Source organism: Camelus bactrianus, chromosome 20 (genome assembly GCF_048773025.1).
Source record: "Camelus bactrianus isolate YW-2024 breed Bactrian camel chromosome 20, ASM4877302v1, whole genome shotgun sequence".
NCBI lineage: Eukaryota > Metazoa > Chordata > Mammalia > Artiodactyla > Camelidae > Camelus > Camelus bactrianus.
In genome coordinates, this window is record NC_133558.1 from 17072469 (window position 1) to 17090276 (window position 17808).

The window sequence follows — 17808 nt, forward strand, 5'->3', positions numbered from 1 at the left end:
AGCGATTGATTTGTACACTCTTTCAATTTTATTGTTTATACCAGTTCTAACATCTTCATGTGCCACTTGGAATCAAATTCTATATCATTCATTGTTCCTTTTAGCTATATAAGTAGAATTTAACTGAATAGGGCCAGAGGAAGGAGTAAGTGGGCTATCTCATTTGAGAAAATGGTAAACATTTAGAAATGTTTTGGCTTAGTCTTTTCAATCAGGCTGTCAGATGTTACTAACCATCCTCGAAAGAAGTAAAACAAATACTGAACTTAAACAATTGATCCCAAATATTAACACTCCCCGCAATGTTGCTGAAGCTTCAAAGTCCAGTCTTCTGGAAGTTCCTGCCTAAGTACTTTCTTTACTTTATTGCTAGATGACTCCTAAGTCCAAGAGGAAGACTATTCACAGCCGAATGCTGCGGCCTGTTTCCAGGGCCTTTGGTAAGTGAGGGTTTTGCTAATGCCAGTCATTTCCTTACATCTGTGAAGCACACTCAGCAAGGACCTTGGACCATTTCACAGGTATTTTTTAGGGATGTTCTCAGTGAGTAAATACTGAGAAAGAGTTAAGTGATTTGTGAATGGGTGTTTGCTATTCCCCGATAGATTTAAAATTACTTTGAGGGGTCTTTTATTCATCTCTTTATAGTAAGCTTCAGCCCTGGGCTTTGCTTTGTTTTAGAAATGGAGTTTGATCTTGATAAAGCCCTGGAAGAAGTGCCCATTCACATTGAAGACCCACCTTTCCCATCTGTCAGACAAGAGAAACGGAGCTCAGGGTTTCTCTCTGACTTGCCCTCCGAGGAAGGAAAGAAGCTGGAGCACTTCACCAAGTTAAGGCCAAGACGGATCAAGAAGCAGCAATCTACCCAAGCAGCGGTAAGTGGACTGGAGATGCCCCTTCCCTCTCTCACCCTGTCTTCCCTGGGGGGGAACGCCTGAGAGTCTTACAAAAACACCTTGCACATGTGAAAGCTTGTAGTTGAGGAGAACAGAACCTCTTTGTGTGCATTCACGTGGAATATCTCAGTTAGTGCTCAGCAACGTTGGAAAAGGGGACACTACAGTTTTTGACTCTTTCAGACAGAGTTGATCCTTGGAAGTCCTTAGAAAAATATCAGTCACGTGGGTGAGATACACAGGCTACATCTATAGAATTTTAGTGTCCGAGTGTTAAAAGATGGAAAATAAGTACCAAAGAATTGATTTGTGATTAAAAATTGCGTTTGATTTTGGACCACACACATATACTCCTGTCTTCATATTCTGACCTGTGCTGGTGCCCTGGCTTTTGATAACTGAATGGTGGAGAAGAGGCTGTGCATGGGGAACCGCGCAGGTGGTGTGACTCTGAATGTCCTGCTCTCTCTACTCAGGAGAGGACTGACTTGTGGGTGCTAATGAGCCTTAATGCAGTTTATGCCATGGTCATGGGTCTAAATAGATCTGGCTTCTTCCCAGAGGCTTGGTGGACTGAGAAACCTGCCACAGCTTGCTTTCCCTTGGGTTCATTGTGAACATACAATACCTTACAGTTTCACAGTCCTTGCGATTTTCAAAGTGCTTTTGCATCTAACAGCACTGTGAGGCTGCCACACAGCCACCATAGTCCATGTTTTTCAGTGGAGAGTGAGCAGTTTACAGTATTTAGTAGCCGCAGTCATTTAATATTATTGCTCTGTTGTTTGCTTTGATGGATTGAGTAGCCTCAGTGTTCCCTAAATCAGTCTTAGCTTTTCTAGAGCTTGTCCTTGACATCTGACGCCCCTAATGGGCTTTAGATGTCAGGTGTCAGAATTCTCAAGGCCAAGGTATGGAGATTGTTTTTACTTTCAACATTTCTGACACCAATTGCATTTTTCATCAGATTTTCTCCTGAAAATATTTAACTGTCTGAAGGCCTATTCTGCCAATTTTCCCAGAGCACAGAGAGCCTCATTCCTGATCTGCACCCTAAATTCCTTTCAAGGTGTGTTGAGGGTCAGTGACTGCGATGGCTAATGGCTTAATTCTTATAAAACCATGTGGTGAGAGACATTCTTTCATTGGCAGTTGTTACTCATACTGACTGACGGGCTATAAGCCAGAGGTTCCCACAGTCCTTCTTGGCTTCCATTAATTTGCTATAGCAGCTCACAGAACCCAGGCATTACTTACTGGATTATCAATTTATTATAAAAGGATATAACTCAGGAACCGCCAGATGGAAGAGATGCTTAGGGAAAGGTATGGGGGAAGGGGCTCCAAGCTTCCATGCCCTTTCCCAGCACACCACGCTCCTTGTATCTCTGCGTGTTCACCAACAGAAGCTCTCCAAGCCTTGTCCTACTGGGTTTTCATGACGGCTTCATTGCACAGTCATGACTGATATAAATAGTTGGCCATTAGTGATTGGCTCAACCCCCAGGTTCTATCAGCTCCCTAAAATTTAGGGGTGGGACTGTAAGTTCCAAACTCTAATCATGTGGGTGGTCTCTTAGATATCAGCCTCCATGTTTAGGTGGGTTCCAAAGTCACCTCATTAGTATAACCAGAACACCTCTATCATTCTCATCAGTTAGGAAATTCTAAGGGCTTAGGAGCTATGTGCCAGAAATGGGGATAAAGACTAGATATATGTATTTCGTATTATAAATCGCCATATCACAGCTATCTTCATAAAATTAGTTGGGAAGCTCTGGATCAGTTTACATATAATATAGATTTTCTGTTCCTCTCCTAGGAAGCTACCTGGGCCTGATGTGGTATCTGGGTGCTGTGTGCATATAATGCTGATATGCAGATTTTTTAAACTAGGGATTTGATCTGATAGATCTTTTGACAAAAAAATAATCAGTAGTCAATCTAAGAAAGAAATGGGAAATTTTATTTGCCAACCTGAGGAGTATAACCCAGGAGACAATCCTTCAGAAAGCTTTGAGGACTGTTCTGCCCATTAGGCATCAAAGCATAGTAATAGAAGTTTTTGAGACAAAAGGTTATACTTCAGATGGCATATTGACAGGTTACAACAACCAGATCTACACGTACAAAGTGAGAAGTGGGTCATTCTGATGCCTTATAAGATTAAGAAGGAAGGTTTTCTCCTAATGAGGTCTGGTTAACGCAGATGCACAGTATACTGAGGGGAGGGAGGAGGTCCAAACGGGCAGAGAAAAATTTTATGTTTAAAGTTTTCTTGTCTTGCCATAAAATATGAATTTTATTTCATCAGATCTATTCAGATTACCTAATTCTTCTTGAGACCATTTTGGTAATTTCTATTTTTCTAAGATGTTCACTTAGTCTAATTGTTCATTTAGTTGTTTATAGAATTCTTATGAGTTTCTAATCTTTTCTGTATCAGTAACTATGCTTCATTTTTTTCATTTCTAATATATTTTAATGCCTCTCTTAGTTTCATAAGGTCTCATTCATTAGTCTTTTTCAAAGATAGCTTCCTAGTTCTCTCTAGTTTATTAATTTTTTTAAAGGAAAAGAGAGCTTGTTTATTTTATTTTTTTAATTGAAGTATAGTCAGTGCACAATGTTGTGTTACTTTTTGGTGTACAGCATAGTGGTTCAGTTATACATATAAGTTTATTAATTTTTGCCTTACCTTTTAATTTTATTTCCTTTGTTTCCTTTTGAGTTCCTTATTCCCTGACTGGATTGCTTGGCTCTCAATTTTTCATCTTTCTTACTGTCTAATATATGCATGGAAGATTTCATGACTATTCAACCCACTAATTAGCACTCTTTGGGTATATTTGTTCAGAGTTACTAACGTACCTAATTGTCCTTACTTCCTGCCCATCTTCCCCCTTCCGTCCTGTGGAGACATTATGAGAGATTTGGCAGCTGCCTTGTCAAAACCCAGATGTACCACCTACAGTGTTTCCCTGCTGCATTCATCTTAATAATCCAGGCAGAGCAAGATGGGAGGGTGGTCTGAATTGTCTTCAGTTCTCATAATCACCGGCTTATCTTTTAAACATTCACAAATTATCCCTGTAGCACTTACTTATACACCAGACGTGCAAAATCTACCTCCTTTACTTCTCAAATACCAACAACAGCAATTTCTGATTTTATTTGCAAAATCCTTTCTCTGCGCACAGATGCTGTCGGTTCCAACCAGCTCAAGGCTAAGGTTTCTCCTCTCCCTTTCCAACAGCCACGCTCCCCTTTTTCATCTGAAATGTACTCTCCTTGACTGAAAAGACCCAAATCAAATGGAATTTTGAAAACTTCCGATGTGTCTATGTTCTGTCATTCCCTTTTGCTAGAAATTGAGCTAAAACAGCATGTGTGTTTAGCCTTGACCTATTTTGACCAACCACATTTCATTTGAGTCTTGAGTTTTTCTACTGCTCTTCTGACAGGCTGCTGACACCTTTTCCTGTTTTAATAGACGCTTTTTAACCCGCATCTCACTAAAGATCTCCCAGAGATGCTGGACTTCTCTTAACCTCTCTGCTCTTAATCGCTTTATCTCAAAAATGACAGAGGTGGACTGGGGGATCCCAGAAGGTCCCGCCTGACCCTAAGAACTGGCCTGTGCTGCAGGAAAGCGGACTGCTTTGTTGAGCCCTGTGTGTCTCCATCTCTAAAACCCACTGATGTTACTCACGTCCCCAGAGACCTTTTGTGCTAGCTGTGAATTCTGTTTCAAAGCAGGAAAAAAAAAAAAAAAAAAAAGAGCTTGAAAGGAGAAATTATACTAGTAAAACTTTCTTTTTTTTCTCTCAAAATGGGAAGAGGAATTTGAGAGGAAGCCTCTGAGGGGAAACGTGGGTGCACTGGAAGGGAGCCCCACGTTAGAACCATCTGTCCTGGGGACACATCATTCTTATCCATCAGTCCAGTGACCTATGTGGGCGCCCCTCACCCTCTGAGCCACTGTTTGATCTGGGAGTAACCAAAACCTCGGCTGAAACTATCTTTCCTTTTCAGTTCAAAGGGTAAATGCGAAGAGGAAATAGTAAACCATCAAGCACTGTACACACTTAGGGAGCTTTTATAACTATAGAGATTCCATTCTCTGTTCTTTTACAAAAGGAAAAATGATAATAAAAGCAAGCTCTGTGCAACGTGGTCTTTTGTAATCAAAACAAAAGTTATTCAGTGCGCTGCTTTCTCTCCATAACTGAGTTATCGAGCTTGGGTGATTCTCTGCTCCACTGCAATTCACAGGAAAGCCTTGCCCCGCTGTAAAGCACCATTCAGATGAGAGGTTTAATTGTTTTTCTTACTCGCATTTCACAGAGTCCTTTGTTATCTATTAAATGCTCACCTCTCAGCATTTTACAAATGTGAACTCAAACACACGGCTCATTTTCATCACGGACGCTGCCAATGACTAGAGTGGGTGATTGTTTCAAGCCAGTGATGTGGTCTTTTTAAACAATGCCTGTGCAGACATGAGCCGGGTTCCCCCAGAGGCAACTTGAGACTTGCAAATCAAGATTTCAGGAAGGAACTTTCCCGCCGCCCTATGGCAAGACATCCAGACCAGATACCACAACCACATGGGAATGTGTCCTTGTGCCCAAAAAGAATGGGCAGGTTACAGGTTCTTTCTCAGTGGCCCACAACCTGTCTGCGTGAAATATTAATCCACTGTCCCAGACACAAACCCTGAATGTTACTGAGCTCACTGTGAGTTGTCCATTCAAAGAGAAATGCTAGATTGATGAATAATTTCCTTACAGCTTCTTACTAGCTTCTCTCCTGAGACCCAAGCTTTTGACACCTGCCTGAGTTTCCACAGCACCTCACACAACACTGCCTGAGGTTGGACTCATCATCTTTCCCCCCAGATCAGATCTTTGAACTGTGTTCCGAGAACCATGCTCCCCTTCACCCGTGTAGAAACTTCAGCCTCATCTTAGGCTACTTCTTTCTTTCTTTTCTCATTGTGCTTGTCTTTGATTGGTCCCTCATCTCCTCCAGGTGAGACTAAACAATTAGAGAAGTCTTTCATTTGTGTTCCTGAACAGATTCCCCTGCTTATAATCCCTGGCTTCTGTAAAGTATCCTTCATTCTATCCCAGAATTATCTGACCAAAAGACAAGTTGGGCCATGCCACTTCTCTGGGGCTCCCCATCACCTACAAAGTAAGTTCCACACTCTTTAGCATAGGATTCAAAGCTCTTCACTGTCGGTCCTTGTATTATTAGTTAGGAAGTATTCATGCAACTAGAGGTAATGAGAGATACTCAGCTAAACATGACTTAAATAATGAGAAATATTTATTTTCTCACCTAACAAGAAATCCAGAAGTCTCAGGATCTGGGACTGGTTTATTCAGCAGCACAGCACAAGCAGCCAGGTGCTTTCCACTGTTCCATTCTGTCATCCTCTGCACACTGGCTTTTGTCCTCAGGCTCGCTTCTTCTTGAACTCCAGGCAGCTGCCACAGCTCAGACATCACATCCTCTCTCCCATAACTGTGCAGAATAAAACATACCCCTTCTTCTGCAGGAACACCTGCCCTGAGCCCCCGGCAGATTTCCCCTCTTATCTCACTGATCGGAACTGTATCGCGCGTCCATGCTTACCAGTCATGGGCAAGGAGATAGAATTACTGTATTTGACTTATTCAGATAAGCAGTCATGTCTTGAAATCAGGGTTCTTCTAGCAAGCAAGAAAGGTAGCAGGTGAGGCAGTTTGGAGTGGCCACTTTCAGTGTCTGCCAGGGATTATACTCAGCAGTTTGCCTCATCCAATAAACCGCAGGCCCCTGGCCAATGGAATTATTGCCATTCTCAAAATTTAGCCTGTGTGTCATTTTTTCATGCATTCTCTCCACCAATAGCCCGCAACGCCTTCCTACACATTTCTGAGACATCAGTCAGTGTTAATCCTCCACCTGGCTCTGTGTTTATAGAGCATTTCTGACTTTTGTTTCTTTCTACCCTGGTTACAGTTGTACACACAACTTCTCTTCCCGTGGAATCTGAGGGCCCGTATTTCCATCAGTCCTTCCTGTGGCCTGTATCACAGTGCCCTGAATCTAGCATGCATGTTTCCTGAATTAAGTTGAATGTAAATTAACATTATACCTGTTCAATTTGCAGGTCTGTGCCTCCAGCATAGTCTCCCAAGATGGTGAACAGAACGGTCTTATGGGGAGAGTAGATGAAGGTGTAGATGAATTTTTCACCAAGAAGGTGACCAAAATGGATTCCAAGTGAGTTCAGAGTCATTTCACTAATAACACTATTTAATTCACATTTAAATTACTGTTAACAATTAAACTTGGTGTATATATACTAAGGCTCATTTATTTAATATAGATGTATGAAATACATTTTTTTTATATGGGATTTACTGTTCTGGTGGCTTGCAAAACGTGATCTTCAGGGGAGCAACAGTGCTGTCAGCTAGGAGCTTGTTAGAAATGCACATTCTCAAACCTCTACCCCAGACCTCCTGAATCAGAAACTGGAGGTAGGACCCAGAAACCTGTGTTTTAACAAGCGCTCTGGGGTATCCTAAGGTAGGCTCAAGTTTAAGAACCACTGTACTGTTCTAAGTCAGACCACAAAACATGGCTCCCCAAGGTGACGTTTTAGGGCCTCCTCAGGTTTACCCAGATTTGTCTTATAGGGCAGTGGGCGTTGCTTGGCAGGCTGAGATTACTTACAGTTGACCCTTGAACAATGCAGGTTTGAACTGTGTGGGTCCATTTATTTGCAGATTTTTTTTCAATAGTAAATAATACAGTACTACACAATCCTTGGCTGGTTAAATCTGTGGATGTAGGAAAAACCTCGGATACTGAGAGCCGATTATAAGCTATATGCAAATTAACCCATGTTGTTCAAGAGGCAACTGTATTTTTAAGTTCTTGTTCATAATTTGATGTAACTGGGGGCCCTACATCATTGCTCAATGGCCATGATTTAACAGACAGTGTCAAGATGACAGCAGAATTAGCAAAGAGGCTTCAGAGTTAGACTCTAAAAAGTTCTCTCTGCATATTCGTATTACTAAGATGGAGTTTCTTTAGAAGACAATTCCATGGAACTTTTATTAACTTTTATTAACTTTTATTAACACTCCAGCTTTTGAGCATAATATGTACCTAGTTATTTAATCCCTGACTAAATATAGATCCATCCCCAAATACACTGTGTGTGTGGATTTGCGTCTGTGCAGTCTTCTTCACCTTGAGATATCAAATGCAGGCACGAATTTAAACCATCCTGATAAGCTGAGGATGGGCAGGCCAGGCACAGGGAGGGAAGAAACTAGTCAGTTCTGTAGATTGATGTGCCTTATCTTGCCTCAGCAGGATGGCGAGGTGGGAGTAAGTTAATTCTATATCCGTAACAGTCTAACTTACTGAACGTTATAAGCTTTAGGACCCAGTTATTTGTCTTCTTTGACACTGGCCTTGAAGCTTGGCATACTAGGGAAAATTCTATTCGCCTATCCTTCAAGATTCCACCTAAATGTCATTTATTCTTTGAAGCTTTCCCCTGACTGCTCCTCCTTCCCCTACCCCCCAAATTAATTGCTTTTTCTCTACTGCTGACTCAACACTTTTTTTTATCCTCTGCACACGTCTGTTAGAGCACATGTGAGCCTTCGAGAGTTTGTTTGGTGGGGTTTTTTAAACAATGTGGGGAATGGATGAACAATATTCTCAATGTAAAAGATTCAAGCAATACCAACATAAACAAAGCCAAACAGGAAAAGTCTCTCGTAATGATTTTGCTTTCTTTTCTTTTTTCTTTTTTTTTCCCCTTGGGGGGAGGTAATTAGGTTTATTTTTATTATTATTATTATTATTATTATTATTATTATCATCATCATTATTATTATTGTTTTTAATGGAGGTGCTGGCGATTGAACCCAGGACCTTGTGGATGCTAAGCACATGCTCCACCACTTGAGCTATACCTTCCCCCCTTTTAGTGATTCACTTTCGAGTCTTTTCTTCCTGTAGAATGCTATTCCTCAGAAACAACGCCTTGGTCTTATTTTTCATTGTAATTTCAGTGTCTGATGCAGCCTGTAATACACAGTCAGCCCTCTTTCACTATTGGTTGAATGAATCAAGACAATCTTGGCCTGTATCTGTATAAAGAGATAATACCATAGGCTCTCCTCTCCCTAAACTTGAGAAATTGAGACTTAGTAAGTGAGGGGTCTGTTCACGTTGCATCTGGATTGTATGTATTGTCACTCCCTGTGTGATGTCCTCTACCCTAAAGCCGCCTCCTCCTTTAATATGCTCTGAATGAAAGTTAGACAAACTTAATAAACTGTAAAATCCACTTTCTGCAGAGATACTGCTCTGGGAGGATTCTCTTCCTGTTCCAGTGCACAAATGGAACTAGGTACATCGATTTTCGTCGAATGACGGAATCTACTAGAAGTTGTGATTTGTTTCATTTTGTTAGATAAAAACAGATTACTGTCAGTTTGATATGTAGAGGTCTAGGCATAGGTAAAACCATTAATTAGCATGGAAAAAACTGGAAAATCAAAGTTACACATGCTCGTAGTTTAAAATGTCAGATGTTCTTCAAGGCTTTTATTAAAAGACAAAAAGGCCCTTGTTTCTTTCCCTTTTCCCGACAGCAACTGTAACTGCTGACTTCTTACTGTGGAGGATGATCGTTTATCCAGTCTGACCCTACTGTCCAAGCAAACACACACACACACTCTTCCCTCTCCCCATCATCTTATTTAGTGATGTCATAATTGTTAGTTACACAGTGTTAATGTCCACTTCATTATGACATGTAAATATTCACAGCTGAGTTACACAGTATACTATGGTTACTCTTCCCTCCCTATACAGCTTATGATTTTCCCTGGGGTTAATAATTGTGCCCTTTTGCATTAACTTAGTTTTCTGTAATCCTGTCACTGACCTGGCCCCTAGATCGCCAGTAAAAGTGTACATTTACTCTTTTTCTTTGAGTTTTCTCTGTTTCCCCTTCCTGGGCACATCTTCCACTGCTGTCTGACCACCTCCAGTGTGACCTCAAGGCCAGTTCCACTGCTGTTCTCCTGGGGTCGCCCCTCCCTCCCTCCTGTGTCTGTAGCATCCTCTTCCATACCTCACTCTTGTTTTGGTACAGCACCTTCTCGGGTGGCTTCGTTACGGAGGAAGCATGGAAAGTGAGTTTCTGAACCCCATACGTCTTGCATTTTTGTTAGTAGTGTGACCAGGTATAGAACTCTAGATTGGAATACATTTTTCTTTAGAATTTTGAAAACCTGGTCCCATTATCTTCTAGCTTCTAGTGTTGCTCTCAGAATCCAATGTCATCTTGAGTCCTGATCCTTGCTTTGTGGCTTGTTTTTGTTTTTCCTCTTCTCAGGTAGCATTTGGAATCTTTTCTGTTTCTAGGATACTGGTATTTTATGATGATACACTCTGTGTGGGTTTTTGGTTTTGTTTTGTTGATGCCCATTTGCTAGGCACTAATGAGCCATTTCAACCTGTACATTTGTGTCCTTTGGTTCTGGAATTTTTCTTGAATGATCTCTTTCATAATTTCTTTCCTTCCTTTTTCTCTGTATTCTTTTTCTTAAACTTCCATTATTCAAATTGTGTGTTTCCTCTATTAATTCACTAGGCTTTTTTTCTTTACCCTATTTTCTCATTCTTTTTATTACTCTCCCCCACAACTATCTGGGAAATTTCCTCAGCTTTATCTTTCAGCTTTGAGTTTTCCATTTCTGCTGTCACATTTTTCTATTATTTCTTCCTGGATGCGACGTTTTTTCCTCTTTCATGTTGCAAGGAATGGCACATAACACGCTTCTTGGAAGTTTGTGAGTGGGGCTTATTGACTGACAGGCTTCAATGTAGGGTGACCTTCTTGGACCATTTTGTTGGGGGATGGGGGCGTCTTCCTAACTGTTGGAATCTTAAGGTCTTTTCTCTTGGGCTTGTTAAAAGGTTTGCTCTCCTGCCTGGAGGACATTGGCCTGGCTGCCCCATTATGGGATCCAGAATGAGAGAAAGGGACTGGGAGGTACCACTGTTCAATATGCAGGCTTTCCTACATAGAGGAGAAAAAATAATTTTCCCTCTACCCTTCCTGGTTCTTGGCTGAGCCATCCTTTCCTAAAAAGATTCACAGGATAAAAACCAACAGAAACTTATTAACATGTTTACCTCCTATATACACGAGAGATATCCAGGAAAACTGAGTAACTCCCCAATATGGCCTATACCACCACCTTAAATACCATCTTAAGTTAAAGAGGAAAGAAAGATGGGGGCGGTTGGGGAGTTACCAGGAACCAGGTAAACAATGGTAAATAAGGTTGTTATGCAGGTTTAAATCCCTGCCTTCTCCACTGGTAAATTTATAGAGTCAGTCACCCTCCTCTTCCTGGTACAGATCAGAAGCATCCTGACAGATGGAGATTCTCCTTATAAACATAAATTTCTCTTACAAAAGGATAACTTCTACTCAGTTTTCAGAGCTTCTTCTGTGTTTGCTGGTTCTTAAAAACAGTGAGAAAAATAATCCTATGCCAAAGAGGCATATTTTGGGGTGGCCCTGATCTCCTTTCCCTGAAATACATTTGCTTCTGGGTCTCCCCTACCAATGCTTCTGGGGTCAGCTTTCTCAAATTTAAAGTCAGTTTTTACTCCTAACAATTTTCGCTTCCAAACATCATCATCATCATCATCATTATTATTATTATTTTATTATTATTGCTTTTTCTCCCCTCTCGGGCTTTTTTTTTTTTTTTTTTTAATCCCTTGCTGTGCCTTCCCCTGTGGACTCAGGGGACTTAAACTGATATTCACTGTGCCAGCTCTAAGTGGAAGGCAGTGATGATACCACCCACTCAGCTCACATCGTTTACACTTTCTCCCTATCCATTTCCCAAGTTTCAGAATATTCAGAATATTCTGACAACCATCTGCCAAAGCTCCCTTTCCGTCTGTCCATGTTGTTGCCTCTTCCAGTGGTAGTATGTTTCAGCTAGGATCCAGATCCTGGTGTGGGTTGATCACACCAGGATGAGATTTCAGATGATATTGAATGATGATGGCAGGTTTTTAGGGGTTTAAGGGGAAATGCGGCCCTTTCCAGGGCCTGCCAAATTAAATAAGGCAGTTGCCCACCTATGTCTTGAGTGGCACCAGCTTTTCTGGAAGTTCTTACAAGTGGAGAGGCCCTGGACTCGGGATTTAAACATACAACTCACCTCTGCTCGCAGTTCTCCCACTGACTCCTTCAGGTGTTCATTCTGAATCTGGGTGTGCCTGAGTTTCCTTACCTGTGGATTCCACGATCCTACTCAACTTTCCTTTCTGTTTCTGAAGTCAGCTTTTTAAAATGCTTCAGCATGGTTGCTGCAGAAACAGCAATCTCCCTTGATTGATTCTTTTGTGTGTGTATTGGGGGGTAGTCAGGTTTGTTTACTTAACTTATTTTTAATGGAGGTACTGGGGATTGAACCCAGGATGTCATGCAAGCTAGGCACGCACTCTACAACTGAGCTGTACCCTCCCCCTCCTTGGGCTGATTCTTGGGGGAAATTAATCACAGTAAACCCAACAGGATGTGTTCTGCCTCACAGGAGATGGTCAGGGAGAGGCTCAGAGTCCCACGAGCTCAGCGAAGGAGACGAGAAGAAAAAGCGAGACTTTCGGAAAAGTGGCTTCCTCAATCTAATCAAACCCCGGTCCAAACCTGAGCGGTTACCATCAGGCTTGATGGCGGAAGAGCTCTCCCCACCAAAGGCGGGTGTCAGGGGTCCAGCCGTGGACTCACCTCGGAAGGACACGAAGCCAGCCGAGCACAACGGCAACGCTGATCGGACAGAGGAGATCCGAACACCCGACTCCCTCGAAGAATGTCAAGGGGAGGATGTGGGGAAGGTGGACCGAAGCGACAGCAAGGGCAGCCCCCAGGCAGGGCGAAGGTACGGGGTCCAGATGATGGGCGGCGGTCTGCTGGCGGAGATGAAAGCCAAGCAGGAGAGGAGGGCCGCTTGCTCGCTGAAGGTAAGGAAGGAGGCTCTGCTTTGACTTGGTTGTCTTTGTCGTGTTCACCTCCACTCGGTTTTTATGGGCCAGAGAGGTACAGAAAAACAGCCTGTGGCTTAAATAAAAATCCCCAAACAGAAGGCTCCTGCAGAACCACAAGGGCAGGGCTGTGTCTTCCATCTGGCACTAGGGTCATCCTCTGCTGGAGCCATAGCCTGTGAAGGTGGCTGGGGGTCCACAGGCCTTGTCCCACCTGCACAGATGCCCCTGTGCATCACAGAAATAGGTGACAGCTGTGCCAGGGAAATGCTCCATTCCAGGGAAGGACTGAGTCTATCAAATCCAAATGGAGACCTGAGGGTGGATGGAGATAGGAAAGCTGACAGAGCCCCCCCCCCCCCAAAAAACAGATTCTGACAGTATCAAGGGAGATCGATTTTTCAGTTATTTCAGAATCTGTGTTCTTTTCCAGACCTAAAAGTTCCTTGCTATATTATAGATTTAAAAGTCAAAAGAAAAAACAAAGCAACCTATTCCATTAGAATTAATCAAATACTTGGATCATTGAGAGATGTTGTCTGTTGCTATGAGGAACTTGATCGTTTAAAAATTGCTGAGTCTCCCTAAAATCTGACTTAATGCATTACTTATTTTTTTGAACCTCTTTTAAAAATGTAAGTTGTGGTTTTTTATTCCCTTTTAACCTCGATTTTCTCCTGCGGCTACTTAAGGATTGTGTCCTTATTGTGATCACTAAGATTAATATATTCACGTTTAACCTGGGTTTTGGTTTACTGCACGGTATCCTGAGCTCTTTTGTTTGCAAAACTGGGTTCTTCAATGAAAGGGAGATGGCAAATTTATCCTATTTGAAGTATCAGAGTAAAATAGTTCATCCCAAGGAGCCCTTGATTTTCAGAAAGTGAATGGTAACAGCACAGGGAGGGCTGTTTTACTTCTAAACAAATGATAATTTTTTCATTAAATCCTGCAACCCACATCGTTTTACAACTGTTCACTGTAGTTCTTCCACCAGCACTGTTGTTACCTAGTTACAGGTTCCTCCTAACTCACTCATTAACCCTTAGAGGCGAGTTGAGGGGATCTAATTCTGCTAATTCAACAAGGGATGCACGATGTGCCCTTTGATGGTTACAATTCTGAGTAAATACTGTGACCACATCATTGGTGAGGCAGCCGCCCAAGGAAATGTTTAAATTTTAATCTGTTTGATAGAATTTCTTTTCAACAAGGAATGTGCTGTTTTCACTAATGAGCTGTTTATTTTATCACTGTTTCCATTGATGAATAGCTGCCTTTTGGTAGAAGGATGAGAAGCGCAGGAGGGTTTTTTCCATGTGCTTTGGATCTGAGAAATAAATTGGCTCAAAGTGACAAAATTCTTATGGTTTAGTTTTAGTGGTTCAAGACTTACACTAGTTATCTTTTAGTGCCATCTAGTGTCTATTTAAAGTAATAGTAATAAAAGCCTTAATATTTAGTATTTTGAACTAGTCATAGCTGTTCTATCAGAATAATAAAATGAGAAAGTTTTTCAAAAATTAGTTTTAGAATATTTCCCCCCTAAAATTCCATGACTGTATTCTCTATAAAGTTAGAGACATAAGCATCAAAAGTCAATATGCTATTTTTTTTTTAATTTGGGGGGGGATTGATAAAAAAAAAGAATAATACATGTTGCCTTCACTTTCCTCTGGAGTAATTCTCTTTATACAATTGACTTCTATTAATGCATTTAAAGAAAAAGAACTGAAAAATGTAAGCATGGCATTTATTATTTATTAACAAAGGAGAGTAACTAACAGGTGTTGAAAGCTCAGTGTCCGTATCTTTTCCTTCTGGGCCCACTTCATCAGCTGCCTGTGCTCAGAGAAAACTGATGTTAGGTTATTTCATCCTCATTCTGCACAGTCATTTTTGGAATTTATAACTACCTCAGAAAGCCTGGAAGGAAAAAGTGAAAACAACTCTTAGGATTACATTTTATTATTATTCTCCCCTCAGGATTGATTGATTATTTATTTATTTATTTATTTATTTAAATATATTTATATTATATTTATATTTATTTAAATATATATTAAATATATTTATATTATAAAATATATATATAACATTTTTTATTGATTTATAATCATTTTACAATGTTGTGTCAAATTCCAGTATAGTAGTATATTTTAAATGTAGGCAAGTGAGGTGCCCAGGGTATAAAATTTAAGAAGGCCCTTACTCTCAGAAGCCAGCCCTGCACTTGCATGAGCCTAAAGGGAATTTCTCCTTAAATCTGTGCCGAGTGCCTTGCTTAACTCACCTTCACCCTGACCCTGTTTATAAATACTCCATCATTTTTGTTTGAACTCGGATATGCATGCCCCTGCCTCCTAAGAAACTATAAAAGGCTAGGTCAGGCACCATGCATTTGAGCACCAGTTGGCCCAGCCTCTGGACAGCTGGAGCTCGGGAGCTAAAGCGCCCCCTGCTGGTTTGGGCTGGCAGTTCCTGGCCAGTCCTGGCCCTGTAGACACTTGTCCAAGGCTCAGAGGGCTCCACATGCAGCCCTTGGCACGGGGCTTCATTTCCTTGGGGTCACTTTTACATAATGATGTCAAATAATGTGCCCATTCCACTGCAGTATCTATGTACCCACTTCTGAGACCTGCTTAGTCCCCTCTAGCAAAAGGGTAGCTTATATAGTCTTACTGAGAAATTGCTCAGCATCCCTGCTGTGTTCCCCTCTCCCTCTCGAGACAGCCGGCCACGTTGTGGTAAACGTGTGGCTGTGGCAGACTGGTAAATGAGTTCCGTCTCAACTGTGTTTAAAATAACCCCTCCTATGCCATCCAGAACAATTTCAAGCTCAGAACTGGCAGCAGATATTTTTTTTTAGGTTTATCAGAAGCATGAGTTGAGCAGGAACGGACAGGCTGAAGCTCAGACTGTATTAATAACCACCGTGCTTCCTGGTCTACCTGCCCACCTCAGTTTCATATTTTAGGCAGGAGGGAGATGTGGATCATCTCCCCCAATAGGATTCTTAGGTATTATTATGCAAATTACTAGACTGTTCTTTTTGTGTCTTTTTTTGTATCTAAATGCCTTGCTCTTGTGCATACTTTTGCATCATAAAGCAGAGGCTGCTTCCCTGATTCATCATTTCCAGCTCCTCCCCTAAGACAGTAGCATTTAACCTTCCTTGTCTTTGCCATCAGACTCCTCCCACCTGCAGAATTTTAAAAAATTAATTCAGACCTTTGTCTGTATTTGCCTTCTCAGCAATAGATCTGTGTCTTGTGCTTTTGCCTCAGTTGCAAGGGACACCCTGCTCATTTCAGGTCCCTGTCTACCTGTCTTTGTACCCTTGAGGTCGGCAAGGTTTCTACTGCTTTTAGATGGTTGGAACCCAACCTGGAGAGGGTCCTGGAAATGTAAGAGTACCAGTGCCCCCATCACGTGGGGCACTGGGGGCTGCAGAGCCCACACAGGTGTTCAACAGGAAAGGCAGGCAACGTTACCAAGCCCGCTGGCTTCCCTTGACCCCGCACCTCTCGTCCATGGTGGGTATCCTGCAGAACTGGCCGCACTTTGGACCCAGAACCCTGACTGTAAACACAGAACAGAACGCATTTCTCATAGCTTTGTCCCAGCAGCGGGGGCTCGGGGAGATGGAGAGGTCAGATACAGTCAGTGCAATGGCAGTAGAGTTAAGGGGCCATTATTTGTTGTCATTTATTATCTTTGTTCTTTTTCTTACACTTAAAATAACTATGCACTTTGGGGGTGGGGTGCTTGAATTTTTTAGAAACTTGGGAATGATGCTGTCTCCCAGGATTCTTGCAACCTGGCCTTGAGCAGCATAGAACGGCTGGATGCAGGTGGGGCAGGTAAGTCCAGTCATTGCCAGCATCCCCTTAGGAAAAACACTTAGATTCTGGTTCCCAGAGTCACCTGTGATAGGCAGAAGGAAATTAAAGATTGGGAGGCAAGAATGGGCCTCTATGTTACATGTTCTCAGCCTTCACCTAAAAGAACACATCCCTGCACCTGCCCCAGCTCCACCTGGGGGCACGTCTTCCACCATGATAGCCTAGCACCTGGGCTGGGCACCTCTTCCCATTTCCCAAAGGGGAGAAATTTCACTGAGAGTAACTCCTAAACTGTGGGCTTTTGGGGAGACAGGGGGAGGAGCAGGGCACATGACTGATGACTTAGCTTAATTTAGTTTATTGATTATTGAAGTATAACGGACCTATACCACTGTGTTAGTTCCAGGCGCACACCATAGTGACTTGGTATTTCTATACGTTACAAGACGATTGCCACAATAAATCTAGTTACCATCTGTCACCATAGACAGATATTATGATATTACTGACTATATTCCTCAGGCTGTACATTTCATCCCCATGACACATGTATTTTGCTCCTGGAAGTTTGTACTTAATCTCCCTTGCCCTCCTTCCCCTCTGGTAACCACCTGCTTGTTCTCTGCATCTATGGGTCTATTTCTATTTTGCTGAGGTTTTTAAAAAAATAAGCCCCACATGGTATGTGGGAGGAGACCCTTTTAATTGACATAAGAGGATGCTCTTTTCTTTCAACTTGACTGTCTGTGAATATCCAATTTCCTTTGTCCCTCTGACTTTTTAGAAGTAGAAAGAGAATAAGATCCCTTAGATAGAAACTGGATTGTCACTTCTAAATGGCACATTTGAAACCTTATTTTGCAGTTTGATTTCTTGTGTTTAGCTTTAGCATCTTCCTACAGTGAGAGTTGGAATATCACTCATATTCAACTGGCTTATTTTTGCCTGTTGTCTGAATAATT

General features: G+C 41.9%; 1 protein-coding gene and 1 long non-coding RNA gene across 8 annotated transcripts in view; one reads left to right on the forward strand and one right to left on the reverse strand.

The window, feature by feature from the left end:
* Window positions 1-17808, forward strand: part of CARMIL1 (capping protein regulator and myosin 1 linker 1) — a 280855-nt gene that overhangs the window by 250830 nt on the left and 12217 nt on the right. For all 5 annotated transcript variants that reach the window (XM_010974227.3, XM_010974228.3, XM_010974229.2 and 2 more), the window contains 5 exons: window positions 374-440; window positions 682-878; window positions 7063-7175; window positions 12554-12980; window positions 16783-16864. In XM_010974227.3, coding sequence (XP_010972529.2) covers window positions 374-440; window positions 682-878; window positions 7063-7175; window positions 12554-12980; window positions 16783-16864 — 886 coding nt within the window. The remainder of the gene's footprint in view (window positions 1-373; window positions 441-681; window positions 879-7062; window positions 7176-12553; window positions 12981-16782; window positions 16865-17808) is intronic.
* The window catches only part of LOC123614051 (uncharacterized), a 34723-nt gene that overhangs the window by 5646 nt on the left and 11269 nt on the right, over window positions 1-17808 (reverse strand). For all 3 annotated transcript variants that reach the window (XR_012501000.1, XR_012501001.1, XR_012500999.1), the window contains exon 5: window positions 6246-6431. This is a non-coding gene — a long non-coding RNA (uncharacterized LOC123614051). The remainder of the gene's footprint in view (window positions 1-6245; window positions 6432-17808) is intronic.